Source organism: Sphaeramia orbicularis, chromosome 9 (assembly GCF_902148855.1).
Source record: "Sphaeramia orbicularis chromosome 9, fSphaOr1.1, whole genome shotgun sequence".
Classification (NCBI taxonomy): Eukaryota; Metazoa; Chordata; class Actinopteri; order Kurtiformes; family Apogonidae; genus Sphaeramia; species Sphaeramia orbicularis.
Genome location: NC_043965.1, coordinates 50,243,503 through 50,265,640, shown reverse-complemented (window position 1 = coordinate 50,265,640; position 22,138 = coordinate 50,243,503). Strand labels below are relative to the sequence as shown.

Below are 22,138 nucleotides of genomic sequence, written 5' to 3'. Positions count from 1 at the left end.
TATACAACTTTTACAGAAAGACATGTTCAGTCTTATTTATTCAAATGATTGTGTTATAGGAAATTCAAGCACAAATTCTTGACAACACAGAAGAGTTGCTTAAATATTGGTGTGCGGCTCTAAGTCTTATCAGTCTGTGACTTTCCTTAATGAAGTCTTTAACGCACAAAGTTCTTGGGGTACAGTTTGAATAGTTTGCCCTCCTGCGTTGGTTCAAATCCATATTTCTCCAGCTGTTCTTTGCTGAAAGTGCCCTCTTCAAAGTCTTTCTTGATCTGAGGAGCTACAACCTCAGCAAATAAACTCTGTGCTGTGAGTGGGGGCTCTGTTCCTCTAGGGGCACGATACGATACATAGGGCTTGAGGTTAAATCCCTCCAAGTTGGGGACCACAAACTCGGGAATCATGGCTGACACGGACAGGAACTTTCCGCTGGAGAGCCTTAATCCAGTGGGCCTTGCACCTCTGCCTTTATTATGAGTTCTTGATCCACGTTTGCTGGTGAATTCTGACATTCGGTCCGCTCCCCTTACCAGACCCCTCATCAGTGTGGACAACACACCCATGGTGCAACAGAGTTTTCTCCTTTCAGGACAGAAAACCTGCAAAAGGAAAAAGATATTTTAATATTTATTATGAATGTGGGCAAAGATAACATTTCTATTTTAATGCAATTTTGCACTTCTACTCCACAACGTTTTACTCCATGGTATCTGTCTAACAGATTTCAACATTTTTCAGATTACATTCCCCATCACTAATCACATGTCTCCTAATTTTGGTGGTTTTAGAGTGTTTGTAAAACACTGCAGAATTAACGTGTCCTTTATAGCTTGAGAAAAAAAAAATCATACGTCGTTATTACCAAACCCTCAAGAAATAAATGGAAAAAAATAACTTTTGGTGATATGTAGGAAACGAACGTGATGTACGTTGATGACTCTTATATTTATAGGTTTCGAATATAAGACTTTCACTTGTAATTCAGTATTTTAGATGTGGTATTATCAATACTTTTAGGTCAGTGAAGGCTATGAATACTTCCATAACGAGTACATTAATCCACATCTCTGGTCAAGTCTGAAATTGCAATCAGTAACTTCCCTAAGAATCGTGTTTGTCCACTTGCCACTCAGTACTGTCCACGTGTTTTATAATTATAATTCTAAACCGATAATCGTGAGTTGAATGTCTATATTTTCAAGGTGCTAAAAAGCGTTTCCTACTGTATGAAGTTAGCTTCATCAAGTAGCTAGCAAGGTGACTACAAAAACAGAGAATACTAGACAGCGTTGAAATACTTCCTTTATGGCTCTGTAAATTTAAAATTATTGTGAATTTAGCAATAGCTACTATCATTCTTTTAAAAATATTGTAATTTCCACATTTTTAGCAGTTACAAAACTCAATCTCTCTCACCTTGAGCACACTGTTGGTCCGATAGACAATGCGAATGGCCGTCAAATGAGACGCTCAGTGATTGGCTAAAGGACACAACTGCCCACCAATCAGAAGCCGTCATACTCCCTGCGAGCTGTGACTGAGTGCAATGCATCAAGTACGTCAGTTTTACCGGAAATGTAACGGGTTAGTCTTCAAAATAAAAGTTCAAACGTCACAACAGCAACAACGAGTCTTTTTTGTATGTGTTAAAAGGCATCTTCTTCTTTCTGCCGTTTATTTTGACCAATAATTCAATATTTTTATATGTTTTTTAGCATTAAAAGTGCATCATGAGCCAATAAATAGCTTTGCAACACGTATATTTGTCAGCAAAAAATTTATTTTGACAAGACTGCATTGACAGTGATATGTTTATTACTGCCTTTACGCTACTACGAGCCATGTATACACAAAAACTTTCACACAAATAAAGGTATGTGGTGCAACGGTTGGGCTGGTTAAGTCGAAAGAGGTTAGTTAACATATTAATTTTTCGTTTCTATCTGTATTTGACTATAAACAAGCTAAATATATATAGCTTCTTCGCTTGCATTGGTCTGTTTGCGTCGGAATGCAGCCACATAAAGCGGACACTAATAGCGCTACCGTTATGCATTTATTAAACTTACTTAAGCGATAAAATTTAACTGCTGTTTTAGCTATAAGTAGGCTAACTGTTGTTAGTTGACAAATGTTTACAGTTAGAAGTTGATTGCTTTCTTGCTAACACCTACTGCCTTTAGATCTGACCACATGTTAACAATATTGTGTTCTGTTTCGTTGTCAAACTCGTCACGTTACCAGGTTATTGTGATTTATAGCTTTCTTATTTGCTCCGACACGAGTTTTGTTGTTTAATAGCAGCTGCAAAATAAAAAGACAAAAAAAAGTCAAACTTAGACAAAAAAAAAAATAACTGCAGCAGAACTGAGAATGTGACCCAAACTATGAAGTATAATAATGTCGCTTATAACAATATACTTTCACTGTTTACAACCATTTGTATGTGGGAGATACTAGAGGAGCAGCAGAGAGTGTCGGCTTACATTATACCGAGCTACTGACCTCTTTTAGTTTAGCTGTGTCGGTGATCTTTAACCCAGATCTCTGAAACCCTTTGGCTTGAGTCAGTTGGGTAGAGGCAGACCCTAAATTTACTTAGTATCAGAAGTATGAATGAAGGTTTCATCAGGAGACAAGACCATTAAAGAAGTCATGATTAAAAATTAATTTATAGGGGCTTTTTTGTCATAGTCAGGCCTTTTATTTAAGATTTCTTTAGCTACATTCTCATTGCTCAGTTAAGATTTGTTGCCCATATCTGAGTTTTTAACATTTGGTTTGGTTGTTGACATTGTTTGTAACATGTTGACAGAAATGAGGTTTCAGTATGTACTATTCACAGTCTGTCCCAGGTACCAGATTATCTCCTTAATGTCATATTGTGAAAATAGACCCCGATGAATAAGTGTTGTGCATTCAAAGCCTTACCTTATATGTCTTTTCCTAATGGTCTTCTATCTGTGGTACCAAATACAGCCAATGCTGCACTGGGTTGGAGAACAATATTCAGTGCCTCTGACAGTGTTCTAAAGGTCGCAGACCAATACGATGTCAGGGCTGGGCATGACCAAAACATGTGGGTTAAGTCAGCAAGAGTGTTTCCACACCTGTCACAGCTTGCATCTGTGTTGGGGTATGTTTTAGCCAGTCTTGCTTTGGAGAAATGAATGCGATGTAAGATCTTGAATTGTATAATGCTTGGTTTGGCACAGGAAGTACTATCATTCACTATTTCTAGAGCGTTGTCTCATATTTCCTCCAAGTCTTCCCCCAATTCATCCACCCAGTTTGCCCTTATCTTTTCAATGATTGTGTTTAGAAAGGATGCTATACAGTTGTTAATTCTTGAAATGAGTCTTAGAGTTAAAGGGATTCTCTATAAGATCATCCAGGCCAGAGACTGATGATATATATGGAAATATGGCGTCATGATATTGTGGCAAGTGGCAGACTTGAAAATATCAAAATAAGCTGGACCGAGGAAGGCTGGATTTGTGAGGAAGGCTGGATTTGTGAGTAAGTCATCAAAGCTTGCAAAAACATTGTTTATTTATATATCTTTAAACTTAAAAATGCCTTGTCTTTGCCAAAGAATAAATTCAGAGTCTATTCTAGCTGGGGGGGGGGTTATTGTGTATAGGGCTTAGATGAAGAAGATTTGTGAACCCAAAATTCTAGAAACCATATTGTAAGGGTATTTATAACAATAGGATTATTAGTATATTATGAAATAGAGAGGGGGAGGTTGGAGGTAACCAGGGCTCTCAGAGATGTTGAAATGTAAGATGCAGTTTCAGAGAGGCACCAATCTGTATCAGGAGAGTGGAGCCAGTACAGGATTTTTGGATGTTTTAGGCCCAATAATAATGACAAAAGTTTGGAAGAGCTAAACCACCTTGCATTTTAAGCTTCTGTAATAGTTGTAGCCATACTCTAGATTTCTTCTTGACCCATATAAATGAAATAAGAACTTTATTAATTGATTTAATGAAATATTTAGGGAGATGGAGTGGGATACACTGAAACAAATAGAGAAATTTGGGATGTACATTCATTTTGATACAATTCACTTTCCCTGCTATGGACAGGTGAAGTGTCTTCCATTTTGTCAAGTCTAATTTGACTTACTCGAATAGTAAACATAATATGCCTCATAAAGCCCATGCATATCCTTTGTAATATTAATGTCCAGGTTTCTAGACATTTGGAAGGGCAGGGCATTGTCTTGTATTTGAAGAGCCAGCTAGTTTATGGGGTAACATTTGCTTTTACTAAAGTTCAGTTTGTATCCAGAAAAAGTGCCAAATCTATGCAAAGCACGGATAATATGAGGAGCACTTGAAACAGGGTCTGATACAGACATTAGTAGATCATCTGTGTATAGAGATACTCTATGCCCCCCAGAGACTTTAGGTGAGGTATATAGGAGTTTTATCTGAGATGAAGATAGGGCCGTGACCAAATGTCTTTAAACATGCAAATTAATATCCCCACTTGACCCTGTCAAAAGCCTTTTCTGCGTCCAGTGAAACAACCATCTCAGGTGCTGCACTGGACCCAGGAGAGTGAATAACATTAAGAAGTGTGCAAATGTTCGTAAATGAGTGACATCCCAAAATAAAACCAGTCTGGTCAGCAGAGATCACATCTTGCATTGTGGTTTCTAGGCCCAAAGCAGGGACTTTGGCTAATACCTTCACATCACTGTTTAGGAGGTAGACGGGTCGATATGAGCCTCATTCTGTTATCTTTACCTGGTTTAAGCAGGTGGGTAAGATAAGATAAGACTTTATTGATCCCATCATGGGGAAATTTAACAGTTTACAGCAGCAATATGCATCACACCAGTGCAAAAGAAAAGGCAAGTAGAAATAAATGTTCTTAAAGTATAAAAATTTAAGTATAAAGTTTAAAAATATTTGCATATTTACATCATGATTGCACATATACGTGATGTGATATGGGGGTGATGGAGGGTCACTGCTGCTTTTTGCACAGGGGATGTAAAAGTGATGCTTCAGTCAGTCTCAATGGGAGTGACTCATGGAGCAAAGAATCATTAAACATATCGAGCAAAATAATAGATAGTTTATTAGAGAACTTTTTATAGAACTCTATAGAGTACCCATCGGGGCCAGGCGCCTTACCATTCTGCATTGCCTTTATCATATCATATTTCTATACGTTTTAGTGGAAGCTCAGTCTCAGTTCTGTGTAATTTATTTATAAAGGGAGCCTGGAGATTATCAAGGAAATGTTCCATGTCTGTGGTGTCACTTGCATATATAGATTTGAATAAAACAAATTTAATGTTTCATTAATTTCTTCTGGGTCAATAGTTAGTTCACCACTCTCTTTCAGTATTTGAGGAATCAGTTGAGAGACTGAGCGGCATTTGAGTTGGTGGGCTAACAAACGGCCAGCTTTGCCGCTACGCTCATAAACATAACCTTGTGATTTTAACAGAGGACATTCTGTCTTTTCAGTTGATCATAAGTTATACTGTGTTTGTAGGTCCAGTGTTCTTTTATAAAGTTCAGGGGAGGGAGAGATGGAGTGGTGATCATCCACCATGGATATTGATTTAAAGAGGTCCTCTTGTTTAATTCTTTTCAATTTATTTATCTCAGCAGAATATGCTATAATCTCAAGGAACAACACTTCCATGAAATCTGATATTAGCTTAGCCTTTTTGGAAAGGTTCATAGATTTCAGACTGGCACAATCTAGTGTTGGATTTATGACACAGTTTAAATCTCCACCAAAAATCAATTGTTGTGAGTTCAGATCTGGAATTAGTGAGATTACTTTCCCCATAAACGTATCATCATCCCATTTTTGGGCATAGATATTAACCAAAACCACAGACTTATGATAGAGTAGGCCAGAAACCATTAATAACCTCCCTTGTGGATCTGAGATGACGGTTTTTGCCATGAACTTAATTTTTTTATGAATCAATATGGCAGTTCCACATATTTTAAAATCAAGATTAGAGTGGAATACTTTTCCCACCCATCCTTTTCTAAGTCTGGTTTGATCCCACAGGTGGGAGAAATGCAATATCGCATTTTAAGTATTTAAGATGATTGAGTATTTTGGGTCTTTTAACACGTTCGTTTACAATTAATGAATCATATCGCAGTCCTTGTTATGTCAATACTATCCTCCATGTTTAACCAGAAAGACTGAAAAAAAAAAAAACAGTAAAAACGGTAATAAAATGGAACAATGATTGTGATAAAGTGCATTGTTTTGTTTGTTTCTTCTGTAAAGTGAACGAAAGCAGACATATGTTGCAAAACTGTGGTAGTGTCCCCTTCCCTAACTCTGTCCCATATGGAAAACATGAATGAAACAAGAACTAAAACTGAACCTATACTTGTCCCTCTCTCTGAGGCAAGCTGCAGACTAACCCTAATTCTAACCCCTAATCCTAACCCTATTTCAAAAAACTTCTGGTAATACATTCTCTTAATTGTTCTGCCCAGGAAGGCTCCCAGTGATTCATGATGTATTAAGTCCTGTTAACACTAAGGTGGGAATTAAAATAAAATAGCTGAGCCATAGCCTTACTTTAAAGTCAAAATATGTCATTGTTAATGGTTGCTGCCTCTGTTCTAATGATACTTTTGTCTTAACTTTGTGCTAGTTTTCTGCAAAGTTGAACTCATTATAACTACAGGACTGTTTTTGAGTGACGCGTCAAGTGCAGAGTTATGATGAATCTCAACCTAGAGTGATATAAAAGTCAGATCTGGTTTTGGTGTAGTCTGGATGCTTTGACCAAAGTTGCCTTCCAAAAGACAAAATCTGATTTAGGATCAGATATCGAGATGGACCAGACCAGAATAAAAAATACCAGGTTCCATGTGATTTGTGCTGCTCACACAGTCATCAGCAAAACAGATCTGAGTCGTTAGCCTCATAGCATAATTGCCTAGGTCATGTTTTTGGCCAGATTGTGATATCTGCATAACTTTACTCTCCTAACAATGTTGTGTCATTTTGCTTCATTTGCTATGATTTGAAATAAAAAAAAAAAACATGACATGCAATGATGCTACAAGGCTAACGATATGAGAGAAAAGATCAGTTTTCATTCGATTTATACCCACAATCTGAAAATAGCCTTTTACATCATCTGTGACCTGTGATCTGTGATTCTGTTTTATTTCACCAGTGTGTGATCCTGCTTATCAGGCATGGAAGACAGTGATGAAGAGGAAAGCTGCAGCATATACCCGGTATATTATTCCTGTCCTTGATATTAGCCTGTTTTTAGGCTCATGGAACACCACATACCAAATGTCTTAATTCAGACGACAGCCATTGTCCTAATCTTTGTTCTGTTGAGATTGCTGGTATCTTGCTCAGTGCGCCATTAAGCTTTTATTCTTCATTATTGTTTCTGTTCTTGGTGTTTTCAGAGCCTTTTCCCAGTTCCCCTTGGGGGTGAGCTGACGGCTAGGATGCAAGAGTTGGTAGAGGAACAGACAGAACTCAATATGGTACCGACCACACCCTTATAGTTTAATCTGGAGCTTTGAACACTAACATTTAGGGCTAAAACACTTCATCACTTCACTTACACTCGTACATATTTAACTGCATGGATACACAGCATGTACCATTAATATGTGGGTGCCTTTGGTTGGTATTGTAACTGTTGAAATAATTTTAAAGCCACTCAGGGACAGCTGGTGTGAGATTTTAGTAGCTGACTTGTACACATTAACTTTTCGTTTGTTTTTTTTATTGGAATACATTTATTAATTCACTTCATCTTACTATTTGCTGAACTTCAATGTAAAATGAGTCAATATATATTTGCACAACATTGTAAAATAGAAGTATGATTATGCACAAAAAGACCCATTAGCACAGTGTTTTTCAACCTTGGGGTCGGGACCCCACGTGGGGTCGCCTGGAATTCAAATGGGGTCACCTGAAATTTCTAGTAATTGATAAAAAAAAAAAAAAAACCTTACTGAAAAAATAATATATGGTGAGTTGACAGAGACGATCACAATCCATAAAAGACATGACAAACTCTGAAGCTGAAACTGAAGCACTGTGGTACTGTTTATCTGTCAAATGTTCATTGTGGTCGGTTTCAGATGCTGCAGCTCTTTCATAATTCATAGTTTGAGTTATTGTTTGTTCAGTATTAATTGTCAGCCTTGTAAATCCAAGCTGGACTGACTGTACATATCCTGACCAAGGAAAATAAAATTCTCACTTTGTCCAGTAATCTACACCTGGCTTTTCTGCCTCCGTCCATAATAATATACATTATATAGACTAAATGTCGTCAAAAATTAACATTTATTTGCAACATAGTATAATAAACTATTACATGATCAAAAACAAATTAATTTGAGCAAAAAACCAAAAGTCTTTGTTTTGAATGTCTGGGGTCACCAGAAATGTGTAATGTTAAAATGGGGTCACAAGCTTAAAAAAAGGTTGGGATTCACTGCATTAGCACAATTGAGCTTTGATCTTTTTAATCGTTCTATCCTTATGGGGCGCCACTCAGTGACAAACACTCAAAATCCAAACACTGGTGTCCATTTTAGAGTCCAGTCTTTTATTTTTATTAAATACTTCACAAGGGATAAACACAAGAAAAAAACGTGCTGTTTCATCTACACATCTGTTTCCCAGCTAACATAAAAAGAGGTGGTTGTCCTGTTTCCACCCTTTCCTTCCAACAGTGATGACCATTCCCTCTGTTTAGACTCAGTCAGAAATAAATGAATAAATAATAAATGAGATTGTTCCATAAAAGAGACAGATCATAGTTAAACATAGTTGCAATTACAGTTATAAATCAAAATATTGGTGTCTACAAAAGGATTCTATATGCTTAGATGATTGTGATTTTGATCCTTACTTAAAAACATTCTCACCTCGTTTGTGAAGTTCTATCCTTTGACAGTAATCCCTGTTGAGTACTGAGGTTTATACTAACGAGTAAAAGCTCTATTAGACATTGCATATTGTAATCCGCTTCCCATTTCAAACATTATAGCCCATAATTTAACTGACCGCTGATCTGCAAAACAAGGGAGCAGTATCTTGATGCACACTTCTCTGTCAGCTGATGTCACAGTCTGTTTTTTAAGTACATACTGGTTATGAAATAAATAGGTCAGTGATGAGAGAAAATGACATGGGTCTATTTTCATTGCAGCTGATGAAATGTTCTGAATGGTTTGTCTGTTCTTGCAGTGGACCGCTGTGCTGATTGGGGCTGTGACGGTAGTTTCCATCGTCGGTGCCATTGTTTTCCTACTTTACAGAAGATACAAGTCATCAAGTCAGTGCCCTGCACACTGTACACCATGTTCACCTGTAGAGTACATTTTACATTGAGGAGTTCTTTAATGTGTACTGTGTAAACATTAGGGATGCAATGTTACCTGTGAAAACCGTGTACTGTTCGGTCCGCCCTTATGGATCGCGGTTTTTCGGTTTTACAATTGACTTTGCATTGGCGCTTGATATACTGCTTTACAGGCCACTGAGTGTATGTGTCTGTTCAGGCAGGCGAAAGCCCGCCCCCATAAGGTAATGTCCAATCACTATTGTGCCTCTACAACAGTGATTGGGTGGATCTGGCTTTATAACTCACGAAGGTTTAAGTCGCTCCACTGTCACGTCTCATCTGTGCAGTAACTACACATGCGGTATATGTGTATCTCTCTCTCTCTCTCTGTCTCTCTCTCTCTCTCTCTATCTCCCTCTCTCCCCACCCCTCTGTGACAGACAGCGGACAGAGAAGCAGCTTTAGACTCAACACACATCTGTGTCCTGCACGGGTCCACTTTTCCAAACCCACACCTGTCCATACCCACACCACCTGACCCACTACCCGCATTTATTGTTGGTCCAAACCGCACCCACCTATATGTACATTTCACCCGCAACCCGACCCGTGAATATACACATTGTCTACACCAGGGATGGCCAACCCTGGTCCTGGAGAGCTACTATCCTGCATGTTTTAGATGTATCCCTCTTCCAAAACACCTGATTGAAATTGTAATCCTACCATCAAGCTCTGCAGAAGCCTGATAATGACCATCAGGTGTGCTAGAAGAGGGAAAAATCTGAAACATGCAGGATAGTGGCTCTCCAGGACCGGGGTTGGCCACCCCTGGTCTACACAGTAACTCACTTTTAAGTACCCATGGGTACTCGACCCAGTGCAGGACTCTTACACATATACAATACCATGACACAATTTGCTCCTGCTGTGAAATTAACTTTTTGCTGACAAGTAAAATAAAAATATAATTGTGGTAGAAAAAAAATTGTTCTCTTTAAGCACAAAACATGTACAGAAACTGAACCAAAACTGTGCCCCAAAAGACATGGTATGGACCGTAATGTGGGCTACCTGTACCATTGCACCCCTAGTAAACAGAGAAATATTCTTGTCATGAATTAGTGGGAGTTTTCAGTATTTTTAAAACACAAAAATGATGTTCATAGAAATGGCCATATGGTTGATTTTATGCGTCTGTTTCAGAAGAAGAGGCTGGAGTTCCTCATTATCGATTCAGGAAGAGAGACAAGGTGATGTTCTACGGCCGAAAGATCATGAGAAAGGTCAGTCTATCCTCCTCTGTTCTACAATATACATGTGATCTATTATGACACACAGCCTGTCTCCCTTGAAAATCACATCACTACAAAATTATAGAGATTTATTCCTAATTATGTGAACTATCCTCCACTGCATTGGGTTTATGTGATTTTTTTTCTAACATTTGTCCTTTAGAATCTAAAGGAGAAGAATAAAAATAAATACTACATCAGAATCATACTAGCTCATGTTGTTTAGTTTAGTGAAGAGGAAATAATGCAAACCAGTGGAAAAGTAAATAAGTAAAGCACTTATTGAAGCACATGGCTACAAAGTACTATATACACATAAAATAAAAGATAAAGTGCAAAATAGAAAAAACGGGCAAAGATTACAGTGAACATACTTGATAAAAACTTATAACCTTCAAGGACAAGTGGACATGCGCATACAAATGTACACACACACACATACATATGAGGTGTGTTTATTGGATAGTAAAAAGATAAAGTTAAAGAGTAGCATATAAAGTAATACATGAAGTACGTAGATAGTCTTTGTTCTTTTGTTTGTTTTTTGTTTGAAAGAAACCCAGTGGGATTTGTTTTTCTTCAATGGAAATGTGAAGCTTAAATGTGTTGAAACAGCCCTTTTTGTATTTTTTTCCCATACGTTTACATTCATAGTCCTCTCCGACATCAGATAGTCGTTCTGTCTAAAGTCATCAGGGCCATTCATGACTCGGTTTCCACAAGGCTCTGTCTGAAGCCGTGTGTGGTTCCTGTTGTTGACCACCCCTTCCATGTAAACATGTCACATCCTACTGTTTTTCTTCATTGTTTGTGTTGCAGGTTCAGACATTGTCCTCGGTTCCACCTTCCAACTCAAACTCAGCATCCCGTCAGAGAGTGAGGAAGAGGACCAAAGTCCTATCTATAGCTCGCAAGTGGGTCCTTTCTTTGAATGTTTCGCGTTAACAGATAAGGTGTGGAGGTTTACTCTACACTTTGAGAACAGTTGAGTGATAATCTGAACTCAAGGTACAATAACAGTACAAAGTTAATATTGCTTTGTCAAAACAGATAAGGATAGATATTTGATCGGATGTTGTAGAGAGACGGAAAAAGAGCAAAGCCCGACCTGACTATATGTTGCAACAATGTGATTTATGTTAAAAACAGCTTTAAGTTAGTGTCATATGGAATAATCTTTAAAAAGTAAAACTAAAAATCTTCAAGCAAAACATGAATAAATACAATACACTACCATGCTATTCATCCACTATATCGTTACCCTCATAGCACAATTGCCAGTCATATTTTTTTCAGGTCACAGCCAGTGATGAAAAAATGATTCAGTAGTGTTAGTTGAGTAAAGTTACGCAGATATTACAATTTAGCTATAAGGCTAACAATCTCATTTTGATATCAATAGAGAACCAAAGACATGCCCTTTCCTGTTGTGTCACATGTGAATTATGCATCATTTACACTTATGATGTTTGTCAATTTAAAAGATCATTTTACAAGTCCAGAAAGTTGGAGGTTTTGTAAAGCCGTTGAAGTACCCAACTGTGAAAATATATAAATACACTGATGGAAGTTTTAGACACAGTCCTATTTGTAGTCCTATCAGCAGTAATCACCTTTGACCAGGTGGAGTGGTTACATATTCACATATTACATTCTCACAATCATTTCATGAAACCAGGTGAAAATATTTTATTCCATATATAAAGACTTTACACCTGAAATTTGTGGAGGTGACATCATCATAACAGTCTCTGTCCCTGATCTGTTCAGAGTCGGTAAAAATGTCTTAGTGGACTGATCATGACCAGACGTGTGGTGATTTTTTTCCCTCTTTTAACTCTTTTTCACTTCATTCTTGAAGCTTGAGGTAAAACGTGCCAAGGCAGCAGCCGCTTCTGTGTTGGTGACGCAGATTCAGTTCATTGAGCTGTTTAACACATAATAAGATGTTTTTTTACCATCTTTACAACAAACTGTGACTTTCTTGACTTTGAAAATTATCTTATAAAGGAGGGATATTTTGCTTTTTTAAATGGAATTATGCATTTTAAAACATTTCCTTGTGGTCTACATAAACTGTAAATACTATGCTCGGGTCTGAATTCTTCATTAATTCAACTCCACAGGTCCATCTTCAACTGTATTTCTGACTAATGACACAAGAAAGGTCGGTTTGAGCGCTGGCCCTTTAAATGCACATGAGCCACTTCACGTCCCACCCCCTCCAGGTTGTTGACTGTGCGCTCTGTCCTGTTCAGCCACTTGTGTTCGTTAATACAACAACTGAACATTTTAGGTAATTGGCTCGAAGTTTGGACATATTTTCAGTATGGACTACAACCGCTGCTGCTGACAAACAATTATGGCGTACTCGGAGAAATGTTAGTCGGAAGTCTTGACCTCAGATGTGCAAGTGTTGTGACGTAACTAGTTATAAAACATAAGAAATTAAGCAGGAATTGAAATGTGTTGTAGAAATCCACTCGAATTTTGCCACAATGAATATAATGTTAGCTTTGCAGGACCAGGGGGTTTCAAATTTAAACTTTATGAACTGTTAGGGTCCAAATACACAAATAAATGAACCAAAGACTAATAAAAGTGGGTTTAGCAAAATATGACCCCTTTAATTTGACAAACATCATATTTGTAAATGCAAACACAATTCAAACAGGATCAAAATATTGTTTGTCTCTTGCCATTGAGCGCCATTCATATTTTTCCAAAGTTACATCCCATGAGGCACAATGGAAGAGGCAGGACTTGTTCTCCGTATTGAAAATATATCAAAAGAATTATACATGTGTGTTTAAGGATTCTACGCATTCGAAGGGAGCCCCCGACCCTGCAGCCTAAGGAGCCCCCTCCCTGTCTGCTGGAGGCTGATCTGACAGAGTTTGATGTGCAGAACTCCCATCTACCCTCTGAGGTTCTGTACATGCTGAAAAATGTCAGGTAAGTATATAGATATAGCATGAAAATGTGTAAATCTGTGGGATTTCTGTATTCCAGTCTTAAATCTTTCACTTTTTTTCAGTGTGTTTTTAACATCAGATTCATTAAACTCCTTTACCTGTACAGTGTGGTAAACAAAATTTGATCTGTTCATCAGCAGGTTCATATTTGTAAGATTTGATTATTTATATAAATGATGCGTACACAAAAAAAAAAAAAAAAAAAACATCAGTGACCAAAGTTTGCATACAGGGTTTCATTTGGACTTTGGTTGAGCTGTTTGTTTTTCTAGTTAATGAAGTTAGTGAATTTAACAAAGACAAACATTCCCATGTTGAACTGTTATCAGTCCCTAAACATACAAAAACCTGTAATGATGCTGCAGTCACAGTGAGCTGTTGAAGGATAACATCAGCTGATTCAGATTCAGACTACTTTATTAATCCGTGAAGGGCAATTCAGTTCACAGTTACCCTGCCTTATTGAACGTCCCAACAATTAGGGAAGAAACAAACAAATGCAAAACATTCATAGCAGCATATGACAGCCACATACACATTCACCTGTCAGTACTCATAGAACAGCAACCGGGCAATAGATTCAACAGTGAAATGATTGTTGAATATGCCTACAATTTGTTTTTCTGTTTAGTATCAGTATTTGTATTATTACTATTACCAAAAATGTCTTCCTCCACACAAGCAATAAAGATGTTATCAATGTTTTATATGTTTTCAGACCAGAGGAACTTTTTCAGAACTTTATGAACTTTTGGAGGAAGCACCCCTGTTTTTGGTGACCACCCACAGGAACAAAAGGCAACTGTAGTTCTTAGAAACTCAAGTTTTTTTTAGTTTCTTTATCAGCACAAGAGGAACTTTGAGTCTTGTAAGCATACAGCGATTAGTCCAATTGAAGTGTACGTTCAACACAGCACCTAAAAACTGAGAAAAACTGGTGCAGCAGGTGTGAATTTGTTGACGTTTACCACTAACTGAGCATAAAAACAAGTGTCTACAACCACTGTCATTTATCAAACTACATAGGTTTTATCAGTGAACCCATGAGCCCGTTTACATGCACACCAATACTCTGATCATTATCTGATTTCTGGAGTTATCAGATTATTCAAGTGATCATGCAAACAGGATAATCTGATAGTCTTTATCTGATAACAGCAGTCATCTGATTATGAGAAACTGGATTAACGCACCTAGATTTCTTCCCAATCCTCCGATGTCTTCCTGCACGTATACAGGTTCATCTGTTTATTTCATTCTTTTACATCTGCGCATGTGTAAACACAATTAAAAATAGTGGAGAACGGGAGTTATGTAGTCAAACATGAGTGGAAGACAATAACAGGAAGTTTAAGTCTACCATCACTATGTATGTACGTACTCCGAAAGAAATCCGATAATGGACTGGAGCGTCTAAACCAGGGTTTTTCGATTATCGCATTCCCTAAGTGCGTGTAAATGCGTTAGATCACATTATTATAATTATCTAATTACTCCGAGATATTGGACTTTTATGGTCATGTAAACAGGCTCAGTGTTACAGAAGATGATGGTGTTTACAAATGGGTCAAAAGCTGAGAAACTGGATCTTACCTGAATTATTTCGATAAGATTAGTGGTTCAATACTTTAGATCAGTAAACACTTTTGTCTGCCAGCAGCTGTTGAGGCCAATGAAGGTTAATATACGCAGTTACTAAATAATGGGTTCCTTACAGGGTACTTGGCCACTTCGAGAAGCCTCTGTTCCTGGAGCTGTGCCGTCACATGGTGTTCATCCAGCTGCACCAGGGGGAGGCTCTCTTCAGACCGGGAGACACCGATGATAGTATTTACGTGGTGCAGGACGGCCGTCTGGAGCTCTGCATCCATGAGAGTGTAAGGCAACCATGCGGAATATTCACACTTTATACTATTACCTTTGGTGTTTTGTATGATACAGCTCAAAACTTCTAGAACTCCTCTTTTACATGACTTAACTTTATTCTCAATTTAGAACCAATAGACTTTAACTGATGGAGAAAAAACAGAATATAAAGCAGTTATAGTGATAGTGCTGTGCAGTGTAGGGTTGTTGAAAAATGCCTGAAAGTGTGTAGAAACACATTTAGTTCCAGCACAGTTTCTGTGTACTCCACTCACTTTGAGCAGGTACAAGTTAACCCACTACTTAACCCAGTGTTTTTCAAACACGGGGAATTCAGTGGGGTCACCTGAAATTTGTAGTAACTGATAAAAAAAAAATTACTAATAGAAAATATTTTTAATGATTCAATATATATTTCATTATAATTAAAACATTACACATTTTCCATATAAAAATCAAGTTCAAATAAAATGCAGGATATAATATCTGAGGAGGCATATCTTGATTGACCCAATCATGTGTGCGTTACTACGCTTCAACCTGCCCAAACATAGTCGCTGTCAGAAAACCGGACCGAACAGAGAATGAAATGATTTTTTCACCTGCCTGGCCCCACTAAGATATCTCCAAGAGAAACTGAGAAGCAGACACTAAAAAGGGGCATTATATATATTATATAGACTAAATGTTGTCTAAAATTAACATTTAGTTGCAACATAGTACAGCAAACTATTACATGATTAAAAACAAATTAATTTTAGCAAAAAAAAAAAAAAGTCTCTGTTGTCAATGTCTGGGGTCACCAGAAATTTGTGATGTTAAAATGTGGTCACGAACCAAAACAGGTTGGGAACCACGATTTAATCCCTAAGAAAGGCTCTCACCAAGAGAATAGAATAGAATAGAACAGCCTTTTTTGTCATTGTGTGTACTATGAATTTAGGAGTGCTACTCTAGTCAGTGCACCAATATTAATAATAAAAACAAACAATACGTCAGACTCTAAGAATAGAGTGAATTTAAATTACAAAAACTAAAAATAAGATAAGAAAGTAGAATATAAAATTTTACAAAAAAGTTAAATAAGAATAGAACTAAAAGTAGAATAAAAATAAAAATAGACATAAAATATGAATAGACACTATTAACAGTAAGAAACGGTGTGTATATCTATCAACTCATGTTGATATAAAAATTGTGCATTTATGTTCGGATCAATATTGAATAAATATTACATTGTCATTGCCGGAACAGAAGATTATTGCACAATTTATTGCACATAATACACATTATACAGGGTTATTGGACATTTTTGGAAGTGACTGCATGACGATACGTTGATGGAAGTGATTGTACAGGAAGAACACCAGAGTTACAATTTAATTTAAGAGTTTTCATGTTGTTCTCTTTATGTATTTGGTTGTAACCGTTCCGCCTGAACAAACTTTTCTATATCTGTCATGTTTAACAGTTTTCTTCCAGTGTATTAGTACTTTGTAATCTACGTGATGTTTTATTATGTTGGTCGTTTGTCCAGGACGACAGATGGAAATTAGCCTCTCTGCTAAATCTGGTGCATGCATCTTATACTTTGCAACCAATGCCAATACACACTGTCCTGTTACTAAATAAATAAATATAAATACAAAATATAAAATCTTATGCTTTGGTCATTGCACTGCTTTTATTTCAGCATTTCTTGCTTTTTTGTTGCAGGACGGTACAGATGCTGTAGTGAAGGAGGTTTTACCGGGGGACAGTGTCCACAGTTTGCTCAGTATCCTGGACATCATCACTGTATGTCTGCAAATTCCACAAAGTTCTAGTTCTTCCTTGAATCATACTTATCACATAAAGTACACTGAGCTTTTTTATTGATTTTTGTAGATTTTAACTTTGTTTTTTTTAGAAGGTTTTATCATCATAATCGTAATGTTTTATGTTTATCTCAGGGCTACCCGGCGCCTTATAAGACAGTATCTGCCCGTGCTGCTGCTCCGTCCACCATCGTTCGTCTTCCAGCTGCAGCTTTCCAGTCAGTCTTTGAGAAATATCCAGAAACTCTGGTCCGCGTAATCCAGGTAAAATGTCCTGAGACAAATAAGTATCTGCATCACTGAGCGTAATTCTGCACCTGAGTGGACAGATAACAAGTAGACAGTTCAGAAACACAAATCTGCATTAACCCTGCTTCTATAACTGTTCAACTGTTTCTCCGTCCTCTGCAGATCATAATGGTGCGTCTCCAGAGAGTGACCTTTCTTGCCTTACACAACTACCTCGGCCTCACCACTGAGCTTTTCAACCCGGTACAGTTTTTAAACTCTTACTTGTCTAATTTATTAGTACTGTTTCGGGGTCAAATGACAGTTGAGTTTGATAAACATATCAACATTCAGTCATTTCGATGGGCTGGCTAAAATGATTGGATAGTGTTTTTTTCAGTCCTGTCCATTCCACAGGTGACTAAAATGTATTATTTTTGTGTTAGACAATTTAATTAATTGGTTACAATTGGGGTGCGAAGGGGATTTTAAGCAATATAGTAAAAAAATGCTCCAGGAAAACATCTTCTACCCCACCTTTAAATGATTTTTTTTTTCTTTTCTTTTCTTAATGATGCTGAATTAATGATGAAAAGTGTGGAGACAGTGGCAATCTGTCAAACATTCACAAATATTTCAAATAATTATGATGCAGCGATTGTGTAATAATTGTGACAGGCCTGTCACATCACGCCGTTCCAAAGTCTTATCCTTTTTTTCTATGACTTGGCAGAGAGACATAAGATTACATGGGGAGGTGGTGCCAACATAGAAATATCTTGACGCGTGCATTTGAACACAAGATACACACAGAGACACACATGCATTCTATCAAAAATGGACAGAATCAGCTCAGGTCCTTTGATGCTGCACATGATTTCCTGGTCAGTTGTAGCCGGTGCATTTTTCTATGCTGTTGTCTAATGGAGAGGCAATATCAGATGAAAGGACGCAATTCAGCTGCACAAACTGGTGAAAAAAAGCTGATTCTGTTTTTGGAGAGAGGCTGGAATCACTGAGTTAGGGGGAGGGCATCTTAGAAAATCCAGATCATCTACTTCATCTCATCCTGACGAACTAGAAGACGAGAAGCTACACTGGGTGACTACTTTGTGGCAACTTTCACATTATTTTTTCTCTACATTTAACCTATCCTAAGTGATTTGTCACCATTTATTAAGATATTATCCTCTGAATTTCACATTTTGTCTGTGAAAAAAAATTTAATTTAATCATGTACTGATATGAGAAAACTGAGAGGAAAAAAAATTTAACAAAAGTGACTTTTTCAGCAAAATATATCATGAACTTAAAGTATAAACAAGAATCAGCAACCAGTATCATTTGTCAGACTGTATGGGTTTTATTGTTGAATCAGTGTTGCAGAAAATAACGGTGTTACCACGTTCACTACAGACCCTCTGTACGTTCATTATGCATTATCCTTGTTCATTATCCTATCCATTTTCCTTGCCGAGAAGGAGGGTCTAAGGACGGGGGATGCTCAGGACATTAATCCATTCCCTTCTTCTACTGTTTATTTGACTGTTGCTTGTTTTCATACACAACTAAATTTAAAAAAAAAAAAAAAAGGTTTTATTTTATATACCTGTTGTGAAGCACATTAAGTCTGCAATGTACATGAAATGCGCTCTATAAATAAAGTTGAGTTGAACTGAATCTGATGACCACGAAAAGCTGAGAAACTGAATTTTCACTGAATTTCAATGCATTGGTAAGAGAAATGGTTCAGAAGTGGATTAAAGTTCATCTGTATCTCTATGGTGGTGTTTGACGGTTTTCGTAAGTCAATCATATCATTTTATCATCTTTAATTTTGTGTGTGCGTTGTAGGAGAGTCAGGCCATCTCCTTGGTGTCGGTGGCTCACGTCCTGGGTGAAACTCACCCACACAGAGGAATCCGCAGGCTGCCTTCTCACACTGATGATCTGGGCTCTGAAAAAGCTGATGGAGGTCAGAAGTGGCTGACAGTTTCATTCACCAGTCTGCTGTAATGTGTGTGTAGAAATGTTTGACTCATGTTTTCTGTATTCACTGAAACAGAGAAGTATGGTCAGTTTGATTCATCTGCAGCAAGATACAAGAAATCACGTTCTCTCTCCAACCCAATGGCTGTCACAGGTGTGTTTACATGCAGTAACACTGAAACCGTAATCCTTTCTGTAAATGTGTAGCTTTATAAAAAAAAAAAAAAAAAAAAAAGAGTTGATTTCATATGTAGTCACATCAAGAATTTTCAGTCATTTTTCTTCACAAAAAAATCTAAAATCTTGTAGATACAGTTACATAAAAAAGTACATACTTATCCATCTGTGCAGTATGTTTGGTCATCTTGCTGATCCATACATAAAGCTAATGATCAGTATGATGATTATGACCCTTTTCTGTCTTACAGGTGATATTTCTAAAAGCCTCAACGCAGTTTATGAACGGGCTCGACTTGCCAAAGAGGAAACGGTTCCTCTGAGTCCTGTGAAGGTGTGTATGTAGAAATGTTTGTGTTTATTCTGTGATAGTTGAGGATTATACATGTCTAGCAGCAGGTGTTTATCCTCTACCATGTATTTAATATTTGGGTGCTTCTATAAAACTGGTACCTAAAAAACAGGACAGAGGGGCTAAAAATTCAAACCAGATGTAAACTAATGTTATGAAGCAAGTTTGGAAGCACTTTGCATCTATTTTAAAGCTGCAGGAGACTTTCATGACCAATTTTTCATCAAATCTGTCAAACCTCAGTCATAGCCTAAGTATCATGAATCTGTAAGTCTTTCTGTGATTACTCACCTGAATCTCTTGCATTACGATGAACAATTTCTTAGTGCCATCCACCATAAACAAACCATTTGTTTACAAACTGAGCCAGGAGGTACCTCAGGCATCTTCGGAATTTTGTTGTGACATGCATTGTGGGAAAGGGAGGTTCATGCAGCCACCTGACAGTGGCAGCGGCAGCGGCAGCGGCAGCGCAAACATATGGTATTATATAGATGAAACAAACACGATGCCGAAATGGCTGTAATGCGGAAACGGCTAGAGAAATGTGCATAGAGGGACGGGAGCTCCTGCCGTTTCTGCGTTGTGTCTGTTCCAGCTGCCGCTGTCAGGTGGCTGCGCGAGCCTTCACTTCCCACAATGCACGTCACAACAAAATTCCGAAGATGCCCGAGTTACCTCCCGGCTCGGTTTGTAAACAAATGGTTTGTTTATGGTGGATGGCACTGCGAAATTGTGCACCGTAATGTAAGAGATTCAGGTGAGTAATCACAGAAAGACTTACAGATTCATGATACTGAGGATATGACTGAGGTTTTACACATTTGATGAAAAATTGGTCACGAAAGTCCCCCGCACCTTTAAAAAGAAATATTTACTGAGATAAAAGAGAAACTATTTTTCAGATAAAACACATTTTTATATTATTTTACATTATATTTACTACGAAAATCTGCCTCTAACACAGTAAAAAGTACACGAAAATTACACGCTACTATTTTTTAAAAATATCTCTTTATTTTCTCACAGGTACATTTTGGGAATTGAAGTAATTATGCAAAGCAGAGTGTTTCACAAAAATGACCGCTTTTGCAAAATCATTTATATGTGTTTACCTGGCAGGTTCTGCATATAACGCAAGTGGACACGACATGATGGCTAACATAGAAAACCTGGAATGAGACTGAGATTCATGAAAAACCTGCATGTCTGGATTAGAAAAACTACTTGGATCATCAAATTTAACACAGCATCTTTATTTATCACACTATATAAAACCATTTAAGGCCATGTTTTCTAGATAAAATATACTGACACATAGGTAGCTTTTCATGTCCTAATTTTGGTCCTATTTTTGGCCCCAATATTTGATGAAAAATGTATAAAGTTGGGATGGCTCAGATCAAGAAAATAATTTGCATTTATCTGAGGTCATCATTAGGTACATTCTGGGGAGAAATATGTTTAAATTTATATTTTTTGGTGGTCTAAAAAACTACCCAGATACCAAAATGTACCCAGTTTCATAGAAGCACCCATATATTATATTGAATTATACTCAGGTTGAGATTTTATGCATTTCATCATTATGTTTCTCTGTCCCTTTATCTCCTCAGTCTATTCTTAAGAAGAGTGTGACAATGCAGCACGCTCCCTCTGCTGTTTACCACTACAGTGATGCTGGAAGTGGGAATGTCCACCATAATAAAATCAGTGCCATTTTCCAGGCTGCCAAAAAGGATCTACTGCAGGTCATCCAAATAGAGGTAACGGAGAACAACAGCTACCTCTCTGAACTGTAACATAATGTTCAGGAGGTGAAATTGGAGCAGGAAGGGAAAACAATCATTTAAGTCTATGAAAGTCTTTAAATAATTCAGCAGTAGTTGGTATCTTCATAAACAGTGGTTTGTTTGTGTGGTTTTGTTTCTGTCTTCAGGACCTCAGCTTACTGGAGGGGAGGGTGAATCTCCGTCAAGTCAAAGCTGGTTCTGTTGTTGCAAACCAGGGCGACCAGGTCAGTCTGTCCAATAGATTCATAATTGAAGGGTTTTATCTTTCAACAAAGGATTTATTTATTTATTTGTTTGTTTATTTAG

The 22,138-nt window shown here is 37.4% G+C and overlaps 2 protein-coding genes across 4 annotated transcripts in view; one reads left to right on the top strand and one right to left on the bottom strand.

The window, feature by feature from the left end:
* Positions 1-8: 8 nt before the first annotated feature.
* On the bottom strand, positions 9-1,520 carry mrpl41 (mitochondrial ribosomal protein L41). The gene is made up of 2 exons (XM_030143875.1): positions 1,420-1,520; positions 9-602 (listed from the first exon to the last, which is right to left on the bottom strand). Exon 2 carries the CDS (start codon positions 564-566, stop codon positions 159-161), a length of 408 nt encoding a protein of 135 aa, XP_029999735.1. The 5' UTR covers positions 567-602; positions 1,420-1,520; the 3' UTR covers positions 9-158.
* Positions 1,521-1,813: 293 nt separating this feature from the next.
* The window catches only part of pnpla7b (patatin-like phospholipase domain containing 7b), a 42,093-nt gene continuing 21,768 nt past the window's right edge, over positions 1,814-22,138 (top strand). The window contains exons 1-16 of one of the 3 annotated variants that reach the window (XM_030143555.1): positions 1,814-1,876; positions 7,190-7,253; positions 7,437-7,517; positions 9,244-9,331; positions 10,547-10,626; positions 11,455-11,549; positions 13,450-13,590; positions 15,328-15,487; positions 17,193-17,273; positions 17,429-17,557; positions 17,705-17,785; positions 19,376-19,496; positions 19,587-19,664; positions 19,939-20,021; positions 21,656-21,805; positions 21,979-22,056. In XM_030143555.1, coding sequence (XP_029999415.1) covers positions 7,212-7,253; positions 7,437-7,517; positions 9,244-9,331; positions 10,547-10,626; positions 11,455-11,549; positions 13,450-13,590; positions 15,328-15,487; positions 17,193-17,273; positions 17,429-17,557; positions 17,705-17,785; positions 19,376-19,496; positions 19,587-19,664; positions 19,939-20,021; positions 21,656-21,805; positions 21,979-22,056 — 1,488 coding nt within the window. In that variant the 5' untranslated portion in view covers positions 1,814-1,876; positions 7,190-7,211. Of the gene's footprint in view, positions 1,916-7,189; positions 7,254-7,436; positions 7,518-9,243; positions 9,332-10,546; positions 10,627-11,454; positions 11,550-13,449; positions 13,591-15,327; positions 15,488-17,192; positions 17,274-17,428; positions 17,558-17,704; positions 17,786-19,375; positions 19,497-19,586; positions 19,665-19,938; positions 20,022-21,655; positions 21,806-21,978; positions 22,057-22,138 lie in introns of all 3 variants that reach the window. The other 2 variants (XM_030143556.1, XM_030143554.1) reach the window with 2 other exon arrangements.

Bases quoted from the DNA above. Each gene is read 5' to 3' on its own strand.
- mrpl41 (XM_030143875.1), bottom strand. From the start codon at position 566: ATGGGTGTGTTGTCCACACTGATGAGGGGTCTGGTAAGGGGAGCGGAC.